This window comes from Aethalodelphis obliquidens, unplaced genomic scaffold (assembly GCF_003676395.1).
Source record: "Aethalodelphis obliquidens isolate GAN/ISIS:26980383/991018 unplaced genomic scaffold, ASM367639v1 scaffold420, whole genome shotgun sequence".
Taxonomy (NCBI): Eukaryota; Metazoa; Chordata; class Mammalia; order Artiodactyla; family Delphinidae; genus Aethalodelphis; species Aethalodelphis obliquidens.
This window is the reverse complement of record NW_020838334.1, coordinates 1-18,820: the sequence shown is the minus strand read 5'-3', so window position 1 is coordinate 18,820 and position 18,820 is coordinate 1. Positions and strand designations below refer to the sequence as shown.

General features: G+C 53.4%; 2 protein-coding genes and 1 long non-coding RNA gene across 3 annotated transcripts; 1 reads left to right on the top strand and 2 right to left on the bottom strand.

Annotated features, from left to right (window-relative positions):
- Positions 1-6: 6 nt before the first annotated feature.
- LOC113616727 (UPF0545 protein C22orf39 homolog) lies at positions 7-1,973 on the bottom strand. Its single transcript, XM_027100118.1, has 2 exons — positions 1,713-1,973; positions 7-1,593 (listed from the first exon to the last, which is right to left on the bottom strand). The coding sequence occupies exons 1-2, from the start codon at positions 1,839-1,841 to the stop codon at positions 1,279-1,281; spliced, it is 444 nt and encodes a 147-aa protein (XP_026955919.1). The 5' UTR covers positions 1,842-1,973; the 3' UTR covers positions 7-1,278.
- Positions 1,974-2,111: 138 nt separating this feature from the next.
- Positions 2,112-4,490, top strand: LOC113616728 (uncharacterized). The gene is made up of 2 exons (XR_003431397.1): positions 2,112-2,244; positions 4,257-4,490. It is a non-coding gene; the product is annotated as an uncharacterized LOC113616728 (long non-coding RNA).
- Positions 3,343-18,740, bottom strand: LOC113616726 (ubiquitin recognition factor in ER-associated degradation protein 1). The gene is made up of 9 exons (XM_027100117.1): positions 17,026-18,740; positions 14,536-14,666; positions 12,491-12,563; positions 9,203-9,271; positions 8,407-8,472; positions 8,083-8,130; positions 7,385-7,473; positions 6,580-6,661; positions 3,343-4,304 (listed from the first exon to the last, which is right to left on the bottom strand). The coding sequence occupies exons 1-9, from the start codon at positions 17,122-17,124 to the stop codon at positions 4,230-4,232; spliced, it is 732 nt and encodes a 243-aa protein (XP_026955918.1). The 5' UTR covers positions 17,125-18,740; the 3' UTR covers positions 3,343-4,229.
- Positions 18,741-18,820: the final 80 nt, after the last annotated feature.

The following is an 18,820-nucleotide window of genomic DNA, read 5'->3' as shown; positions in this document are numbered from 1 at the left end:
CACACACACACACACACACACACACACACACACACACACACACACACGACAGTGGGTGCCACCACCCCAGCCAGTAAACCCAGGGCAGCAGGTCACAACCATGACGAGGCCTGAGGGGGTGCCAGGTGCTATGCTGGCCACTTTACACTTAGAATTTCACCTCTTCCATCTGTTTTCGCTCAAGCTCTATTGTCTCAAATGGAATGTATTGTTCTTGTTAAAAAGCGATCAGAAATGCAAAGTAAATATGAAAGCCCTGCAGACCTCCCTCCCAGGGTGAAGTTCACAGCTTCCCAAATCCCATCTGAGGCCCGCATTTCAGGGCTATCACCCATTTCCCTAAAGAAGGAATAATCTTCTCCTTGCTGGTGCACGTCCTGCTTTTCTCATTAAGTGACATACTGCGAGCACCTTTCTACAGGGGGATAGGTTACTATCTATTTTTCTTAATGGCTGTGTACTTCTCCGTGGTGGGGAAGACGTTATCTGGTCAAATGTCTATTACTGGACTTTAGGTCACTTTTGGTCTTTGCACTATTACAAATGGTGACACAATGGACATTTTGAATTTTCAGTTGTTACCCAATTACCTCCCTAGGATAAACTTCCAGGAGTAAAACTGTGGGATCAAAAGGTATGCATTTGACATTCAGATAATCAGAAAACCTGACATTCCACAAACACTGCCCAGGTGCCCTGACTCTCCAAACCCCTATGGACATTCCGCTGGGCAGTAACCAGTTACTGTCATTTTAAATATATATCAGGCTATTTGGTTTTCTTTTCTTTTCCTTCTGTGTGCCCTTTGCCTACTTTTCTACTCTGAAATAATTCCCATTTTTCTTACAGATATGTGACAGCTATCTTTAAAAGATATATATATATATATATATATATATATGTACAAAGGTTATTAATCTCTTGCCATATAGGCTGCAAACTACCTCTCCTGTTTTCCACTGATCTCGGACTTGTCATTTTCTTTTACACTTGGCAGTCCTGCTGGCTCCCTCCCCCGCACGCTCCGTGAGCACTGCGCCTTCACAGCTTCGCTCCATGCCCCCCACCCACACCCACACCCCCATCAGCTCCAGGCCACTGCTGTATCCTAGACTACGATGTAGGAGTCGGGAGGACAGGGGCTGTGTTCTCATCACTCCTGGATCCCCAAGAGCGTCCCAAGTGGTGTCTGCTGAATGTATGGATCACAACCCCCTCCTTACTGGTCTCTAGCACCTCCACCATATCCTCTCTCAGCGTGGCAGCCAGACTGACCTTTTAAGGATATAAATCAAAGCACGCTCCCCAGTACACGTGGAGGCTGGAACTGAACCCCTTTTTTAAGGCCCGCCCCCTTCTCCCAGCGTCTCGAGCCCCCGGGCTGGTTCCTGGTCTTCCAGGGCTCGGCACGCCGGGTCGGGTCACCTGGGCCTCGGCGCTGCGGCGCTCCTCCCACTCGCGGCAGCTGTCCAGGTCGCGCCGCCACTGCCCACAGGCCGGCCGCTCGCCGTGGACGTAATAGTGGCGGAGGAAGTGGCCGGCGCTGCTGCAGAGCTCCCACTCGGCGCGGTAGGCCTCGCACGGGCGCGGCGGCTGCGGGGACGGGGGAGTGAGCTGGGGACCCGGTGAGCGCCAGCCCGTCCCGCACGGACGGACCCGGTCTCCGTCCTCCCGACCTGGCCCCGCGGGTCCCCTGGTCCCACCGCACTTACCTGCCAGCCTCCACCTTCCGCCATGTCCCGGGACTGCCTAACCCGCCTCCTGAGCCCGCGGACCGCCGCGTGACTGATGGGCGGAGGGACTAATGAGTCCCGAGATCTCACCACTAACTCCTCGCCCATCTCCTTGAGACGCGCCACTGAACAGGACGTCCGGGTTGGCAGCCAATAACAGTCGAGGGAGGGCGGGGCCTGGAGGCCTGTGTGGGCGGGGCCTGGAGGCTGGGGCGGAGCCGAGGCCGGTGTGGGCCGGGCATGCCCCCAGGGTCACCAGGCCCGGCTAGCCACGCGGCGGAGGTGACTTCGGCGTCCCCTCGAGCCGGCGGTCGCTCGGCTGCACATTCACGTCCAGTGGCCGTTTCTGACGGAACCACGCGGCTCGGGCAGGTTCGTTCCAGCAGCTTTATTTTCATAATCTCAAAGATCGGTTCATTTCGTCAGCACGCACCGGAATCAGTGTCGCCACTCCAGTCCTACGGCTGCATTTGTCCCGCCTGTGTCCCCTCGAGGGCGGGGTGACTCCCAGGTAGGAAGCGGGGGCCCACGGGCGCGGGCACAGCGCAGGCTGGCCAGAGGCGCGGAGGCTGTATGGCCCGGGGGACAGCAGGACCTAAGGGTGGGCGTCCGGAGGTCGTGTTAGGGTCGAGGCTGTACTAAGGCAGGGAGACATCGTTTCTCCATGGGGCGATGCGCACGAGGCAATGACAGCGAAGGGGAGGAGGCTGGTGGGCCCGCAGGACCGCCCTACGACACCCCTGCAGTGGTTCTCCAACTGCCGCCAGCCTAGCCACTGGCCCTGGGGCCCCTGCAAGGCGGGTGCTGGGCCCCCTAGGAGTGAGTCCGGGTTAAGCCAGACAGCTGCAGTTTCACTAGGAGTCCTGCCACGCTGGGTCACAGACCAAGCTTGGAGAAAATGCTGCCTGAGAGGAAGGATGCAGGCCAGGGTACAGGCCTACAAGTGGCACCCTACCGTGTCACCAGAAGACCCACCAACAGGGTCCACCCCTGGCCCAAGCAGGGAGTGCTTTCCTTGTATACACTGTGGGTGTGGCTCAGGGAAGACAGAAACCAAGGGCCAGCACACTACATAACATTCATCATGTAATTGAATGATGTGGTAGCCAATGTTATCCGCAAACAAGGCTGCCCACCCACCAAGGAGGGTGTCTACTCTACTTCTGTCAGCGACCAAGACTCCTGAAGTGGAGGGCCAGGTAGGTTACAGAGTGCCCATGCCTTCCAGAACCACTTCCATTGCCATGGGTGTGGGTTTGGGCCACAGGGCCCAGCCCTGGTCATCATGATGACCTTTGATGCTCATTCTCTGAGGACATGTGGGTGAACCCTGGGCTGGCGTCTTGCAGGGGATCATCTCCTGAGTGTTGAGGGGAGCCCTGTCCAGAGATGGACCCCTTGGCCTACAACAGGAACAAGGGGAGCCCCTGCTGGGCCCGACCACCCCCACCCCAGGGGTCAGAGAGCCTCGTTTCTCCCTACGCTCCCCAGAAGCCCCCAGAGGAGTGCTTTCCTAAGGGCAGGGTGGAACGAGGGGCCCCTGCCAGCAGGCCTTCCTCCTGCCCAACTGTCAATCCATGTTGGAACCTAATCAAACACTTAGAGGCAATTCAGGTTTTAGTCACTGCCTGTTTTTATTTGAAATTCTTGATTTAGAATTGTTTTCAAAGAGAGGAAAATAATTGAATTAACATGTCGAAAGAGCTCATATTATAGAAATTGAAGACCTGAAACTAAATTAATACTAGTAAAAAAAATAAAGACAGGCCAGCAGAACTTTGGAAAATTTAATACATTAAAACTGGGAGTGGGGGGTAGGAAAGGAGAAAGAACGTATCTTTAGCTTTCATTTATTCTAATAATCACATTTGTGCTTCACCACAAAGTTGTTTTACAGTAGAACAGATTCATTAAGGAGCCAGTTATTTCCAAATGAAATCAAAGTTAGAAATGCTTTCAGGTCGAGTTTTCCTTCTGAGGAATGGTTTCTTGGGGGGAAAAAATCAATATGTAAAATAAAAATGGAAACACCCTTCCTCAAATACTTAAATTGCAGCCAGAGTAATGGGATGACCACTATTTATAGAGCACTTATCTGTTTAAACCACTTTTTTCCAGGTCAAAGGCAACAGCTAAGCTATGACCTGGAGAAAGAAAAGATAAATGAAAAAAAGAGAAAGACCACCACAACTTAGAGCAATTCAATCCCTTCACTGGTTTTTAGCAGGAATCAGGGAACTCTGCTCCAGCTGAGGCTGTGGGCATGCCCCGAGGGCTGAAAGCAAGGAGCGTGAGTAAGGGATCTCAGAGACGGCCTCCTCTTTCCCCAAATCACGCACACAAACTGCTGTCCTGCTGTCCACTTGCAGGTGAAACCTGGTAATTCTTAGGTAACTCTAAACAGACCTAAAGTGACAGAGTGTCCCTGTCAGAGCCAGTAACTAAAAGCCAGCATGTTGCAATTATTTTATTTTCCAATCAGCCAATGGTCCCAACCTATGGCTTTCTTCCCTTTTTACGCAGAGACTGTCCTTCTCCAGAGAAAGCGACGAATCTGCCTCCAGCGTCATCCTGAGTGTGAAGAGAAAATACCATTTTCAGAAACTCCTTGGAAGTTTAATAAGAAATGCTTTATTCTGTTGACTCATGTACCATCTGCCCATTTTCCTTACTCTCACATTCATAATAAGAAATGTCTTTGAAATAGAAATGCAAGTTATAATCTACTGAATTGAAAACAAAACCATGGAATCACAACTCTGTCTACCATAGCCTTTTTTCTCAGGTTGAGTATATATCCTTTTGCAAAGGTATTACATTTTCAATGTAAAAAATACACCCCCTAAAAGAAAAACCACGCCAAAGAACATTTCCAGTCACTGTTCTGTATATGCTTACATAAACTATTTTCCTACTTAATTCCCCAATCTCAAGGCAGTGCGCTGCTCTCGTTCCCTCTAATTCTATTCCGTGGACAGGCAGTTCTGCCATCAGCTGTTACTTCCAAGTCTGCAGTATTCAAGCTGCCCTGGCAGGCAGCTGAATGTCTCTACACACAACTTTGATTTTCCCTAGAGGTTGAACTCCTCGTTAGAAGGCTGCTCTTATTTTTGAGGCTTTTTAAAATGGTGACTTAGCAGCTCTCACTCTACCAAACTATCCTCCCACCAGCAGAAAGACGGCTTCTTTTTTCTGAACCCTCGAAAACACCAGGCATCTTTCCACGAGATTTGCTGCTAGTCAGGGGAAGCGTTGTCTGTGGAAGAGGATCCTGAGCTCCCCAGCACACCCTCCCCCAACACCCGGCCCACCGCCTAATGCAGCTGGTGTTTGCAGTGGGGCCCATACAAGGTTCATATGGTGGCGACCATGCAAAGGTGAGTTGTGGCTGAGCCAGGCAGCCTTCCCTTCCTTCAGGGCCCTCCGTCTGTCCTGCTGTCAACACAAGTGTTCTCTTGTGAACACTTCACCCACTGGAAGAAGGTGCGTCTTCTGGGAACTTCGGTCTGTCCCACCTGGATGGGCTGCTGCCCCAGGGCTGCACATTGCTGTGGGGATGCCCTGCTTCCTGGGTCTAAGGCTTTCTGACTTTTTTTTTTTTTTTTTTGGATTTTCTTACTTCTTATTCCTTCAATTCAGTGGGTATGTCTTCAGTAGCTTCCTGAGAAAGGGTGCATGAAGAGATCTTCAGGGACTGAGAATACCTACCTCTCCTCTAATACGGCTCACTGACAGGGTGGTTGGTGTTAGATTGCTGGAACCACCAGAACAAATCACAAGCTGGGGGCCTGGGGAGACATTCACCTCCTCACAGCCTGGAGGCTCGGAGCCAGAGATTCAGGTGCCGGCAGTGTGGTCTCTACTGAGGCCCCTCTCCGGGGCCTGCAGGGGCTGCCTTCTTGCTGTGTCCTCAGGCCTTTCCTCTGTGTCCACGTCTCCTCAGAGGGGAACGTGGCCCATCTTAGTGCCCTCCTTTTAACACACTTCTGTAAAGACCTTATCTCCAAATACAATCACATTTTGAGGTGCTGGGGTTAGGGCTTCAACACAGGAATTTGGGGGACACAATTCAGCTCATATAATTGGGCAAAGAATTCTGAGGACCCTGCTCCACTATGTCCTGGCTTGTGTCTGGCTAAGATGGTGCCATTCGTGACCCGTGGTAGAATCTCCACCTCCTGGAGACTTTAGCGTCTTTCCTTTGCCCCAATTTGGAGTTGTTTCCATCCACTGCGCTGGATGCTCAGTGGCCCCTTCTGACCTGCCAACGGGGCGTGGGCCCCTCCGTTTGGAGCAATTATTTCCCTGGTGGTTTCTGCCCCTCTGGTGTCTCTGATCTCCCATGACTGGGCGGTCTAATGGCAGGCTGTGCCGGGTCTTTCGAGCAAGTTTCCAGCACCTGGGAGAAGTGCCCACAAGACGGAAGCTCCCCTCCCTGCCCCCCGGGCCGCAGGAGGCCGTTTCTGGAGTGCGGAGGCACTGAGATGGCCGTGCAGTGGTCAGGAGCTCTGCCCCTGACCTTCATGCACTCTCAGGCTCACTCCTGGGAAATGCAAACAATCACAGCAGCTGTCCCAGGAAACTGTCCTGGGGATTAAATATTTCAGTATAGAGCACGTGGCCTGGGGCCTGACACCCGGCAAGGGCTCAGGGAGCTGAAACCTTGCTGGTCACTGCCGCAAGGGGACACCAGAGCCCTCACAGTCTCGACAGTTGGACCACTGGGGAGAGGAGGGGCCCCAGAACAGAGAAAAATATGACAGAAACACCCTCATTCAGAATGGAAAGACTCTCCTCAGTCACCAGTAGCCAATGAAACTTGTCATGACCCATGAAACATACTCACCTCTTCAACCTTTTTGACCAGTGGACGTGAATTTCTGATGAACGTGATCTTACCAAGTTTAAATTCATAGTTGGGAATTCCTCTATAAAGAAGACAGAGCAGAAGAAATGTTAGTGTCAGGAGAAGGGACTAAAATCCATTTGTGACCATCTGGTCCGTGGCTGTACCCACCACCCCCCAGCCTCAGGCCAGCCCACGGGTGCCCCCTAGCACCCCCCCAGGAGGGAACGGAAGGCAGCTGGGGCAGGGTCTGCAGGCTCAGGGTCTACCATCTGTGTCCTCCAGCCTCACATGCCCCCCTCCAAGGGCTACACATGCACTGAACTCACTTCACTCCCTAAGATGCTGCGTGCAAACCCGTTTCTGGCATTCTCCGTGTGCTCTCATATGGTCAACAGGGGACAGATCTCATCCCTGCCACAACCATGCAGGCCACCAGAGGAGGGACTCTGCTGAGAGTCCCTGGACCAAACAATAGAAATACAACTAAGTGAGGCAGCTCCTGCCTCCTGAGGGAAGTGGATCAGTTATTTGAAGTCACAAAGGAGGAAAATGGGCATATTACTAAGTCGGAACCAGAAAGGTCAGAAGTAGGAAAGAGATCCAATCAGGGGCCGGTGGGGCTGGACTGCGGGGGTCTTGGGGAGAAGCCTGGCGATGATGGGGGGGGCACCGATGCACTTCTGCCACGCTGTGTTCCAGCCCAACGAGGAGGGCGGCGGGGCACCCACACCCCCACAGAGCTGAGTGAGGCTGCCCCACTGTGGGGCCTGGGTCGGGTGGAGCAGAGCCAGGGCAGACCCACCTCTTGATGTCTCCGGGCTTGATTGGGGAGGGGCTGGGCTCTACACCCTTCTTCTTCCCATCCAGTCTATTCCCGGAGCCGGAGAAGGCCTAGACAAGCAGGCAGGGGGGGCCATGAGCTAAGCCCCAAGGGTAGGAGAGAACCACCTCGGGACTGCAGCACCCATGCCCTCTGGGGGCTGCTGGGAGCTGAGGGGAGCTTCCTGGCCCAAGGACGGTGCCTCCACCTGCCTCAACCCCCGGACGCCAGCTGCCAAGGAGGGGTGACAGGTCCAGCTGGGCCCACGGCTCAGCTCTGCAGACCTGCCTCCCGGCAGTAGGTTGAGCCATGCCCACCGGCCCCTCTCCGTTTCCAGGGAGGACAGCAGTGCCGGAGCGTCAACATGCAACTGACTTTCCAACAGTGCAGGACACGGCTTAGAGAGAAAGCAAGAGTGATCACATCTGGTGAATCTACGTGAAGAGTATACGTGTCTGTTGTACTAGTTCAGCTCTCCGGTAGGCTATAAATTTTTAAAAGAAGTTGGGGCTGCCTGGCAGTTGTTGGGAGGATCCAGAAAAAAGTGGATGGAAAAGGGTTTGGAAACTGAGAAGACGCCGGGTACACGCGTGCGGGGTCCCCCAGGCCTGCTCCCAGCTGAGGTTCCCAGGGTGTCACAGACATGGCAGGAGAACAGACAGTTGCATGGCGGCACTCACGCGGAAGCCCAGCTCCCCAGCATAGCTGCTGTGGTCAGCTTCACCTTCCTGGAAGGGACAGAAAAATGGGGATGAGCTTCTCAGTGGGGCCCCCAGCTCTTCCCTTGGGCTCCCTCACTGCTCCTGCTGTGCCCACACCCCAACACAGCTGGTACACACTGGGCCCCGGGAGCAGGGCTGGGAGGGAAGCAGAACGTGGCTGCCTCGGTACCAGTAGAGGCCAAACACCGCCAGGAGGCCAAGACACTGGGATGCGCTCCAAAGACCAATACCGGCGGTGGGGAGCTATGCAGAGCTCGGGAGGGACGCGGAGGAGCGACTTACGGCTGCCTCCTCATGCTGGGCTTGTCTCTCCGGCTCCTTGTAGCCCAGTGGAGCATCGAAGTCCACCTGTGTCCCCAAGAAGAAAGCACGATGAGACAAGGCCACACTCAGCCTCCGTGGCTTTTCTGTTCTAAGTTGGACAACTGTGGGTCCACGTGCAGTTGTTGGAGCCGATACAGAAGGGGCCTTGTACAGTATGCCCATTTCCCCAATGGTCACGTTTTACAAAATCACAGCAGAACATCGGCAAAGACAACCCAGCCCTCGTCCAGACGTCCCCAGTTTACACGCACACGCGGGTTTGTGTTTTGTTCTCACAATTTGTCATCACTGCAGGTCAGTGCACTCCTCCCCCCAACCCCCGGGTCAAGATCCTGAGCAGTTTCAATTACCACAGGGACCCCTCCTGCTGCCCTTTCATAACCACACCCTCTCCCTCCAGGCAACCTCACTGCCCTGGACCCCGGCAACCACTCCTCTAAACAGACCCAGACAGAACGGAACCCTTCTGCTGGGCATCCTTCCCTGAAGACCCAGCACGCTGGGCTGTTGTGCCCACTACTTGGAGCTGAGCAACCTTCCTCAGCCTCCAAGAAGACTCAGCCCCTCGCAGGGCTGAGATGCTGATGGATCTAGCCATCTCAGAACCAGCAGCAACCCTGCCACCAATCACAAGGTCAGCGGCCTCCTCACAATGTTCCGGCACCATCTTCCTCCCCGTTCCCCCAAAGAATCCCAGGGGTTGCATGACACCTGCCCAGGGCCCCCAGCCGCCCTTCCTCCCGCGGCCACTCACGTTCATGTCACACTCGATGATGGACACAGCCCTGTCAGGCTTAGTCTCCATCACCCGCAGCTCATAGATCTGGGGAGAGAGAAATCAGTCAGTTTTGTGGCAGCACTGGGCCCATCCATCACATGTGTCGCTGCAGCCCCCTACCCAGCTCCTGCACACACACGTCATTCACCTCCACGACACCCTCCCCAGCCACACCTCTTGCTGTGGAAAAGCCGCTGTGGGTGGCTGCCTTGATGCCTGTCACTTAGCTGACCACCTCTCATAAGCGACTCAAATCAGACAAGGCAGTTATGCAGCAAATTGCAAAAGATTCAGTGTTTACCCCAGGAAAGTTCACTTCTAAGAATTAACCCTAAGTAAATAACTAGCTAAATACTGAAAGAGAAAGTGCTCTAAGAACGCCTGCTCCAGCACTGCTCATGGCAGCATAGGCCGAAGATGCCCATCACTAGAATGGGTACATGAGTGGGGTGTATTCACGTGGGATCCCAGGCAGCCAGCATTCAGGAAAAGATGCTGAAAACCAGTTATGCTGCTGTGTGTCGAGGATGATCTCATGCATGTAAAACACACACAAAGTCAAAAGGATAGGAACTAAAGGTGGCAGAATGGACTTTTTCCTGCATTGTTTTAGGTTCTTTCTCTCTACCTAGAGTATGTCTTGCTTTTATAATGAATGGTCAGGACAGTCCCACCATTGAAAAATCTGAATATGAGGGAGATGGTCCCCCAAATACAGTGAGAAGCCTTGATGTCCCCCGTCTGGCTTTACGTTTACTCACTAGTGACTAATAGAAATGAATGTTTGTCGCTGTGTGGATGCCCCACCACCTCTCCACACAACACAGGCTGCCTCCAGTGGTTCTGCTGCTACGGACAAGGCGGCATGAACATCCATGTCTGTGGCTCCTGGGCATGTGGTCACCTTTACCAGTCAGCGTGTTTTCAAACTGCAGGTCGCAGCTAACTAGTGAGTCATAAAACCAACTACGCTGCAACCAGAACTAGTAAAGAAAAATACTGGAACACAGTACAGTAGAAATATTAGGCTATGTTGCACGTAGTTAAGGCTAAGGACTTTTGTGATATTTATGGTATATTAGGTGTTGTCATTCTGTATCTAAAACAGTAATCTTAAACTTTTACACATTCAACATGTATTTTTACTGATTTACCTTTATTGAAGTGTAGAGAACACCTGAATTCTAAATAACCCTCAAGACTTATTCTTTTCCAGTGTTTCAGGTGCCATCTTTTAAACTGCATTTATTAAACACTGTTATGGATTTAAATGGCAATGTTTACCACAATTTACCTCACATTTGCTGGTTTATTGGTTCTTCCCACACCTTACTCTTTCCTTCTAGGCTAATGCTTATTCCTAAAGCACATGCTTGTGAAGTTTCACTGGTAAATAAATTCTCTCAGATTTTATCTGAATACATTTTGATTTTACCCTATTCTTTTTTTTTTTTTTTTTTTTTGCGGTACGCGGGCCTCTCACTGTTGTGGCCTCTCCCGTTGCGGAGCATAGGCCCCGGACGCGCAGGCTCAGCGGCCATGGCTCACGGGCCTAGCCACTCCGCGGCATGTGGGATCTTCCCGGACCGGTGCAGGAACCCGCGTCCTCTGCATCGGCAGGCGGACTCTCAACCACTGCGCCACCAGGGAAGCCCTACCCTATTCTTTAAAGAAGGTTTGATGACAGTTACTTTCTTGCAGCCTCTGGAGCTCCTCTGCCGCGTGGGGAGGCAACGTTTGCTATTGACAGGCCTGCCATGTGCTGTTCTTCTCTAAGTGCTGGATCTCCTCTGCTCATCTCTCCACGTCTGGTGCTCGGCACCTGTAACTACCCGGCCTGGTGGACACTAAACTCCCTGTAAGCGTGAGCTGTAGGCCAATTCTGGAACAACTCCACTCATCTCTTCACAGTAGTTCCGCCCTCCGTTCTCTCCCACTGGGGTTTTCACTGGGCACGTTTGGTTTTCTCAGGATCTCCCAAACCTCAGCTGCTCACGTTGCTGCCGTGCTTCTCTGTGCAGACACCTAAGTCACTCCTGCAGATTCAACTTCCCCTTCGCTAATCCTTTGTTGGCTGTTGTTTAACCCTCTGACTGCTTTTCAAATAATCCTGGATAGTTTGGATAGACTTTTGCTGCTTGCTAAATTTTATGATTCCATTAAAAAATTTTTTTGAACATTTTTTACATAGTTATTTTATCTTTGCACCTGAAGGTCCCAATTGTGATTTCTTAAAGGCCTAAATCTGCTTTTGCTGTCTTTGCTTTGGGTGTCTGGTGGTCTTATAAGGAGTTCCTGTTTGCTGGTTCAATCTATAGCAACCCTGAGGGCTCAACGAAACTGGGGGTGCTGTTTTCAGAAAGCCTGGGATGAGGACAGCACCCACCTCTGCATCTATTTTGGCCCCTTTAAGGGCCCCAGTTTCATATGGATGCCTTGATCCAGACCTTCCACCATGCACTGATGTGGTCATTTGCCCTCTGCACACGCCTGCTGAGTCTTCTCAGAAGGGCCCTTCAGAGCGTCTAGTCTTCTGTACTTCCAAAAGCAGAAGCCCAGACGTGCATTTCAATTCTATGTATACCTGAGTAACTCACCTTCCCTTTCAGTGCAAAAAGGTCAACGATATCTTTCATCATCAATTTTTGTTTCAGCATTTTTTACTGCCTTAATATTTTAAGAACAATGACATTAAGGCTGCCTGTAATTAATCAAGAAAGCTTGGGATTCCCTGTGGCACAGAGGTTAAGAATCTGCCTCTCAATGCAGGGGATACGAGTTTGAGCCCTGATCCAGGAAGATCCCACATGCCGCGGAGCAACTAAGCCCATGCTCTGCAACAAGAGAAGCCACCACAATGACCAGCAAGCACACCGCAACAAAGAGTAGCCCCTGCTTGCCGCAACTAGAGAAAGCCTGCGCCCAGCAATGAAGACCCAATGCAGCCAAAAAAAAAAAAAAAAAAAGAAAAGTTTAACGTGTTCAGCTAAGTTAGACAATACCTAAAACGTCCCCACGAAGGTAAAGGGAACAAGATTATTAGTTTACAAAAAAATATAAAAGTGTGTTTCAAAATCCACAAAATTGAACAGTAGGATTCTTAGTATCGGATGCTTCAAACAGAAGGAAACTGTCAGAGAACACGATGGATCCCTACATGACACCGGGGAGTAACTGGCGTCTGATCCTGTGTGTGACAGAGAGCGCATAGTCTTCTGTTCACAGCTGTGAGGGCCCCGGCATCTGAAAGGCTAAGACACTCACCTTCTCATTGTAGTTGATGGCAATCACATCCCCGGTGGTCAGACACGCAAAGTTTCTCAATGCGTTTTCTAACCTGCAGACACACACTGTCAAGGCAACATAGCAAGATGGAGCCCTCAAATCTGAAACAAGTTTCCACAAGGCATTTAGAGGATTGGGTCACACTGTGTAACGGACAGACGTGTGCCCAGCTGGGGCTCAAAGACACGTGGCCATTACTCAGCAACGAGAAGGAAGCAGCTCTAACACATGGTAATGGGGTGAACCTCACTCTGGGGAAGAACCAGCCACAGAGCAGTGAGACCCCCGCCAAACCCCGAGAAAGGCAGATTTCTGAGGTGGGAGGCAGCCGAGGCTGTTGGGGCTGAGGGTTGGCTGAGGATGGGCCTAAAGGGGCACAAAGGCCCTTCTGGGAGGACAGCCAAGCTCTGAATACACAGGGGATGCATCTGTCAAACTCGCTCAAGTGTACATTTTACTGCATGTAAATTACACCTCAACAAGTTGATTTTAAAAATCCTATGGGAGCACAGGGGGAAAAAAAAATTGAAAAACAGATAAGTCCCCTCAAAAGTCCCCCAAAAGCAAAGATGTTTTCATTTACACTTTTGTTGTTTCTATCTTTTGGGTGATAACCATATTTAGTGATATGTTTCAAATAAAAATATTTAATAATAAAAATTTTAAAGAAAAAGTAGCCTGTAAGCCCTTTTTATAATAGTAAATAATAATAAATTCTTAAAAATTGAGTAACCCAAATGCCCAGGCAAGGGAATAATGCCCAATCAAATGGAATATTTTAATCATGTCATCCTCGTCAATTTACAGAATTGTTTTAAATACAAAGGTCAAACACAAAACATGGCTCCAGATGTGCCACTGAGACGCAGTACACCTGGGTGAGAGGCTGAGGGCAGAGGAGCCCGTGTCTACGTTCACTTCTCTTTGTCAAACGGCCTCCCTGGTTGCTAGCAGCTTCATGAAGAGTCTGGGGTACACGCCCTCTTTGCCCCCCTGTGTGCAATGCCAGCTGCAGGGGTGCCCTTCCCTCGACGACTCCTGGTGACGCTGAGCTGCTGGACGTGGCCCCCAGGGCCCGAGGGCGGAGCCAGCTCTGCACTGCCTGGACTCAGACCTTGAGCAGAGCCTGGCACACTGCGTCCCATGGAAGGGGCACCCTTTCTCTGCAGTCACGAGTAACTGTGCCAAGAGACACTGTCTCTGAAAGCAACATGGTAGTGTGTGCTCCAGCACAAGCAAAAGGACTCCATACCGGAGAACATACAAGGGGCTGCAGTGCAGAGGCCGGCAGGCCCCAGTCCCAGGCATGGGCACTGTCCACACCTGCTGTGAGCAGAGCGCCCAGTACCCTGTATGCCCAACACAGGGGGCTTGACATGCCCGTCCACAGACACGGCCAGCGGAGGCCTCCACACAGCCAAGTGGCATCTGGGACATGGCCAGCAGCAGCAGCGTGCTCCTGGCTCTGGCTGGGGACAGGGTGCAGGTGGGGAGGGTGGAAGTAGCTTTTTTTTTTTTAAACAATCTGTGTTGTTCAACTGAGTTTTTTACAAGCATGCCTTTTTAACAATAAATAGGTGGAGTGACCACACACACGGCTGGCTTACGTTCAGAGAACACACAAAAAATCACTAAGACCTGATGCCTTTGCTTTCCTCTGCTGAGAGACAGAAAACGTACTAAGACAGGGCTCCCCATGCCTGCGCACAGGGGAGCTGAGAGGCAGACGAGCTGCCCTCCGACCAGAACACACTGGGCTTTTTGCCAGCGTCATCGGCCACCCAGAGGAAGGGCTCCACCTGCCCTCCGGGAAGCGTCCAGAGAGCGCTCAGCATGCTCATGAGGCCCCTGAACCATGTAGACGGGCTGGCCCCACGCCATTGTTCTCATGTCACAATGTCAATCACGACAAGTGTGTGGTCCCCAAAGCAGGCACAGACCCAACCAAGGGCTCACTGTCGCCCACCACCAGCTGGCACAGCCCTCCCCAGCTCAGAGGAACACGTTCCACTTCAGAAGGATACACAGCCTTGGGGTTGGTGATGTCCAGGAAGTCGGGGCTCTGGGGCTGGAACTTGGAGTACGTGGCTACCTGCAGGTTGACGCTCTCTACCTGAACCAGGCCCCCCTCCTCCAGCAGCAGGTTCTGCATCATCTGGAAGGGGAAGAAGACAGGAGGCAGTAGGGGTGCGGCCAGGGCCACCACAGTGGGAACGCCTGAAGAAACCACTCGCTGGAAGGGTGCCAGGTGCGAGCTCATCCGCCAGCTTTTGGCCTCCCAGGGCCGGAGCATTTCCACAGGGATACCTCCCCCCACCCCCACTCCCGCAACTTCACCTGACTCCCAAGGCCCCAGGGCCAGCTGGGCTACACTGGAGGCGGGAGGATGACAGCCCCAGGCAGGCTGGCCTTGCCAGGGACAGCCCACAGCCTAGGCCTTGGGTGTCTGCTCCAGCCTAGGCCTTGGGCATCTGTGGAGCCACCCTATCAGGTAGAGGTCAGATGAGAAATGAGACAGAGAGACAAACATGGGCCCAAGGTCCTGGGGCACAGGGAGCCAGGACCTAGCAAGGACCTGAAGCTCGGGATCTGAGAAATGAGCACCCCTGCGCATCCTGGAATGTTTTTTTGCTTTTCTTATTTCAAACCTTCTTAAAAAAAGCTTCAAACGTACACAGCTAGCAAGGGCCACATGGGGAGCTCCACGCACCCACCCAGGTTCCACAGCTTTCAGGTCATAGCTGACCTCGTCTGTCCACCAGCGCCTGCTCTCTGCCCATCCACCAGGGCTGCCTGGAGCTCTGGGTGGGATGGAGCCTGCCACTCAGCTGACAGAAAGAAAGCACCTGCTCAAACACTCACTGGGGTCAGGAGACCCTCGAGCCGGCTCTGCAGCAGCAGCTGGGAAATCCCAGGCACCACCTGCTCCTGGCAAGAGCTGCAAGGCCAGCCCAGGAAGAGGATGGCAGGCAGCTCCATGCTACCTACAGAGGCTTCCCCGGGGATGGGATGTTTCCAGGCAAAAGGATCCAATTAGCTTTCTGGCCCAAAGTGGTCTGAGAGCCTGGACACGGGTCCAGCCAAACTCCAAATCTGCAGGTTGGAGGAAAAGCCTTACAGGAACAGTGTCCCCCCTTCTCTTTCACTAAGGACGGGCCACAGAGGGGCCTGGGGAAGCTTACACTGCCCAACACTTCAGCCACCCATGGCGCTCCACAGATAGTGGGACAAGGCCTGGTGCCTGTGACGCGAGGTGCGGGCACGTGAGCAGGGAACCGGGTTGGGTCTGGGCTTTGAGGAGTGACTAAGAGTTCCCCTGTGGTCAAGGAAGCAGCACAGGACACCAGCTGGGCTTAGCACTCAGGAAGGACCCAGGCTCAGGAGGGGCAATGGCCCAGGGGAAATGGGCAAGGGCAAGGTCACCACTGCAGGAGAGGAGGAACCTTCAAACTTCTATTCATATTTAATCTCAAAATATGAGTTAAGGCCACTCCTTTAGAAGGTTAGCCATTGCTGCGGCGGGGACCCTTGGCTGTGCAGGAGAGGTGGGATGCTCTTCAGAGCATCTCCCTAGCGGCAGGGAGGCTTTGGGGTGCGTTTCCAACTCCGCCCGCAGACTGAGGGGTCTCTGAGCACCCCGACATAAATGAGTATGAAGAAAAGGACACAAAGTCCCCTCTGTGGGTTTCCCAATGCTGAGCGTGCCAGAGCTGTGAGAGTGGGGGCTGGGCTGAGGGGGGAGGGAAGGAAAGAGCCAAGCCAGCCTTTGCCTGGAGACCCTCCTCCCTACACGGTCTAGAACACTGGGTTTCCGCATAAGACCTTATAAAGACAAGGGCCCTCAGGCACCTTCGAAGCACCTACAACACTGACTGTGGCCAGCTGTCACAGAAGACAGTGCTTAAGGTCAAAGGGACAAACCCAGGCCCAGGATGGAGCAGGGTAGCCGTGGGGCCCTCACACTGGGGGTGGTGGGGCCCGGGCCCCCCCAGCCCCGCCCCCGCAGACTTCCGGCTGCTGCAGGCTCCACCCTACAGTGCAGGCGCGCCTGCCTCTGGACATGGATGGCATTGGACCAGCCTAAGTGCAGAGAGCCTTCATTCCCATGGCAATGAGGCTGAGTGCTTTAGACAGACTCAGGTACAGACAAGTGTCTACACACACACACGCACACACACACATACACACACACACACAGTGACAGAACTGGGCAGACAAACTACTAAAGGGATGAGAAAACTTATAAAAATCTAAAACTCTGTACTCAAGACCACATGAAAAATACTCCTGCTCCATTGTTTTAAAAAAAGCCTGACACAGAAAATGGCAGTTAAGAACAGCACGGCTGTGGGTTCCAGGCCACTAGGTGAGCAGCCATCCCCAGCTCCGGGCGCACCGTGTCCACAGCCGCATGTGATGTTTGCGGTGAGGCGCCTCCCTCTGCTGCGGGGGCAGGACTGTGCACAGGCGGAGGGTGTCCCTGCCACCCCACGTGGCAGCCAGGGGCCACTCACCCAGTGCGGGAGGTAGCAGATGCCCTCGTCAGCCACAAACTCCAGCACGCCACAGTGCGTCATGCGGTCCGAGTTCTTGTTGGTCAGTTTGAACAGCATGGGGTAGGTGATGTTAAGTCGGCCTGAAACGAAGAGCAAGGCATGAGGCTCGGCTTCTTCCAGGGAGAGAAACCCTGTCCCCAGACCCTCCCCGGGGAAGTGCCTCCCTCCCCAAGCAGGCACTGGGACCTACGTGGTACTGAGCCCCTGGGTGTCTAACCACCCAGCAGACCCCGCACTCCTGCCAGACCTCAGGAACGTTCGCTGAGTCAGGAACGCAGCACCAGCTTATACTTTTGAATGTCGGAAATCCCACTTTTAAAAAGTGACGTGTTTGTTTATTCACGAACAGTTTAAGTGCCAACCAGGTGCTGGGCAAAATCCCTCCTTCAGAGGTTTCCAGTTAGAAGACCAGAGCATGCCCAGATGCTCGTGCCGGGGAAGGGTGGGGCCGGAGGCAGCACAGCCAGGATAGATGCTGGGGGATGTCCTCCAGGGGAGGAAGTCCAGGCAGAGAAAGCAGCCCAAGCAAAGGCATAGAGGGAGGGGAGCCAGGCTGGTTCAGGAACTGCTGGCAACCAGGCGAGACTGGGCACAGGGACCGGGTGTGTGAGCAGCTGGGGGGAGCAGGCAGGGCAGGACCGGTCAGCAGTGTGGGCTTGCAGCAGGGACCCAGTGTGTCCCCTCCCACCAGGGGTCCTGAGGTGGGGGCCATGTGTGGGGTTGGAGGCCTGCTGACTCAGGAGTGCAGGGGGCGCAGAAAGGAGGGGCTGGCGCTGCAAGGCAGGAGGACCCAGGAGAGTCAGTAACCTGGGGGAGCGGTCCGGGACAGACCGACAGGACCGTGTTGCCTTGTGCCATGCCCTTGCTCAGCCTTCACGGGACAGTGAGGTGGGTACTGTCCTCGCCCCTTTATCTATGGGGGACTAAGGCACACAGGTCTGGCAATGTGCCCCAGGGTCACACAGCCCAGGAATGGCCATGCTGGGGGTCAACCTAGGCCGCTGGCCCAGGTCTGGGGCTTGACCACTGAGACCAACTTTAGCCTGTAGATTTAGGCAAACGTGGCAACAAAAGTTGACTTAGTGGCAGGAGGTACGGTAGACTCCATTTGGGATCTCCCGAAAAATTTGGAGAAGCAAATTGGATAATGAGTCTGGGTGGGAGGCTGTCCCCCCATCACCAAGGGCGACTGGAATACTGGCAGTGGTGGCCAAGGGCCTGGACGCCAGGCCCTCCGTCACCAGGGCACCTCCCGGCTGTGGAGCCGTGGAGTGGACTGAGGTGGGTCAGGGTGAATGGATTGATCAGGCTCCAACCAAGGGTCCGAGATTCTTGCCATTGGAAGAGACCCCCATGTTCCTCAGTCCAGTAGTTTTCAAACTGCATTTTTTTGATTTAGAGAAGTGCCTTGGGGAGTCCGAGTCTTCCACACACCCTCACCTCCTCCGCCCTGAGCAGCGACCCTTTTTACAAACCAGGACTCCCCGTGAGATCTCATCTGGACAGCTCCTTCCATGACTTAAGAGGTCTGCACGGCACTGAACTAAGCCCCACTGTCCCAATCCCCCAGTCTCCTCTCATATCCACATGCCAACACACCTGGTCTTAGTCCTGGGTCAGCTCCACACATAAGGCAGACTCTCAGGGCCCTGCTCCCCGCTCTGGGACGACAGAGGGGACGACAGGGGCCTGCCTGAGGGCTGTGCCCCCCCGCTCTACCCACCCTCTGGCAGAGCTAAAGGCCTCCCTCTGC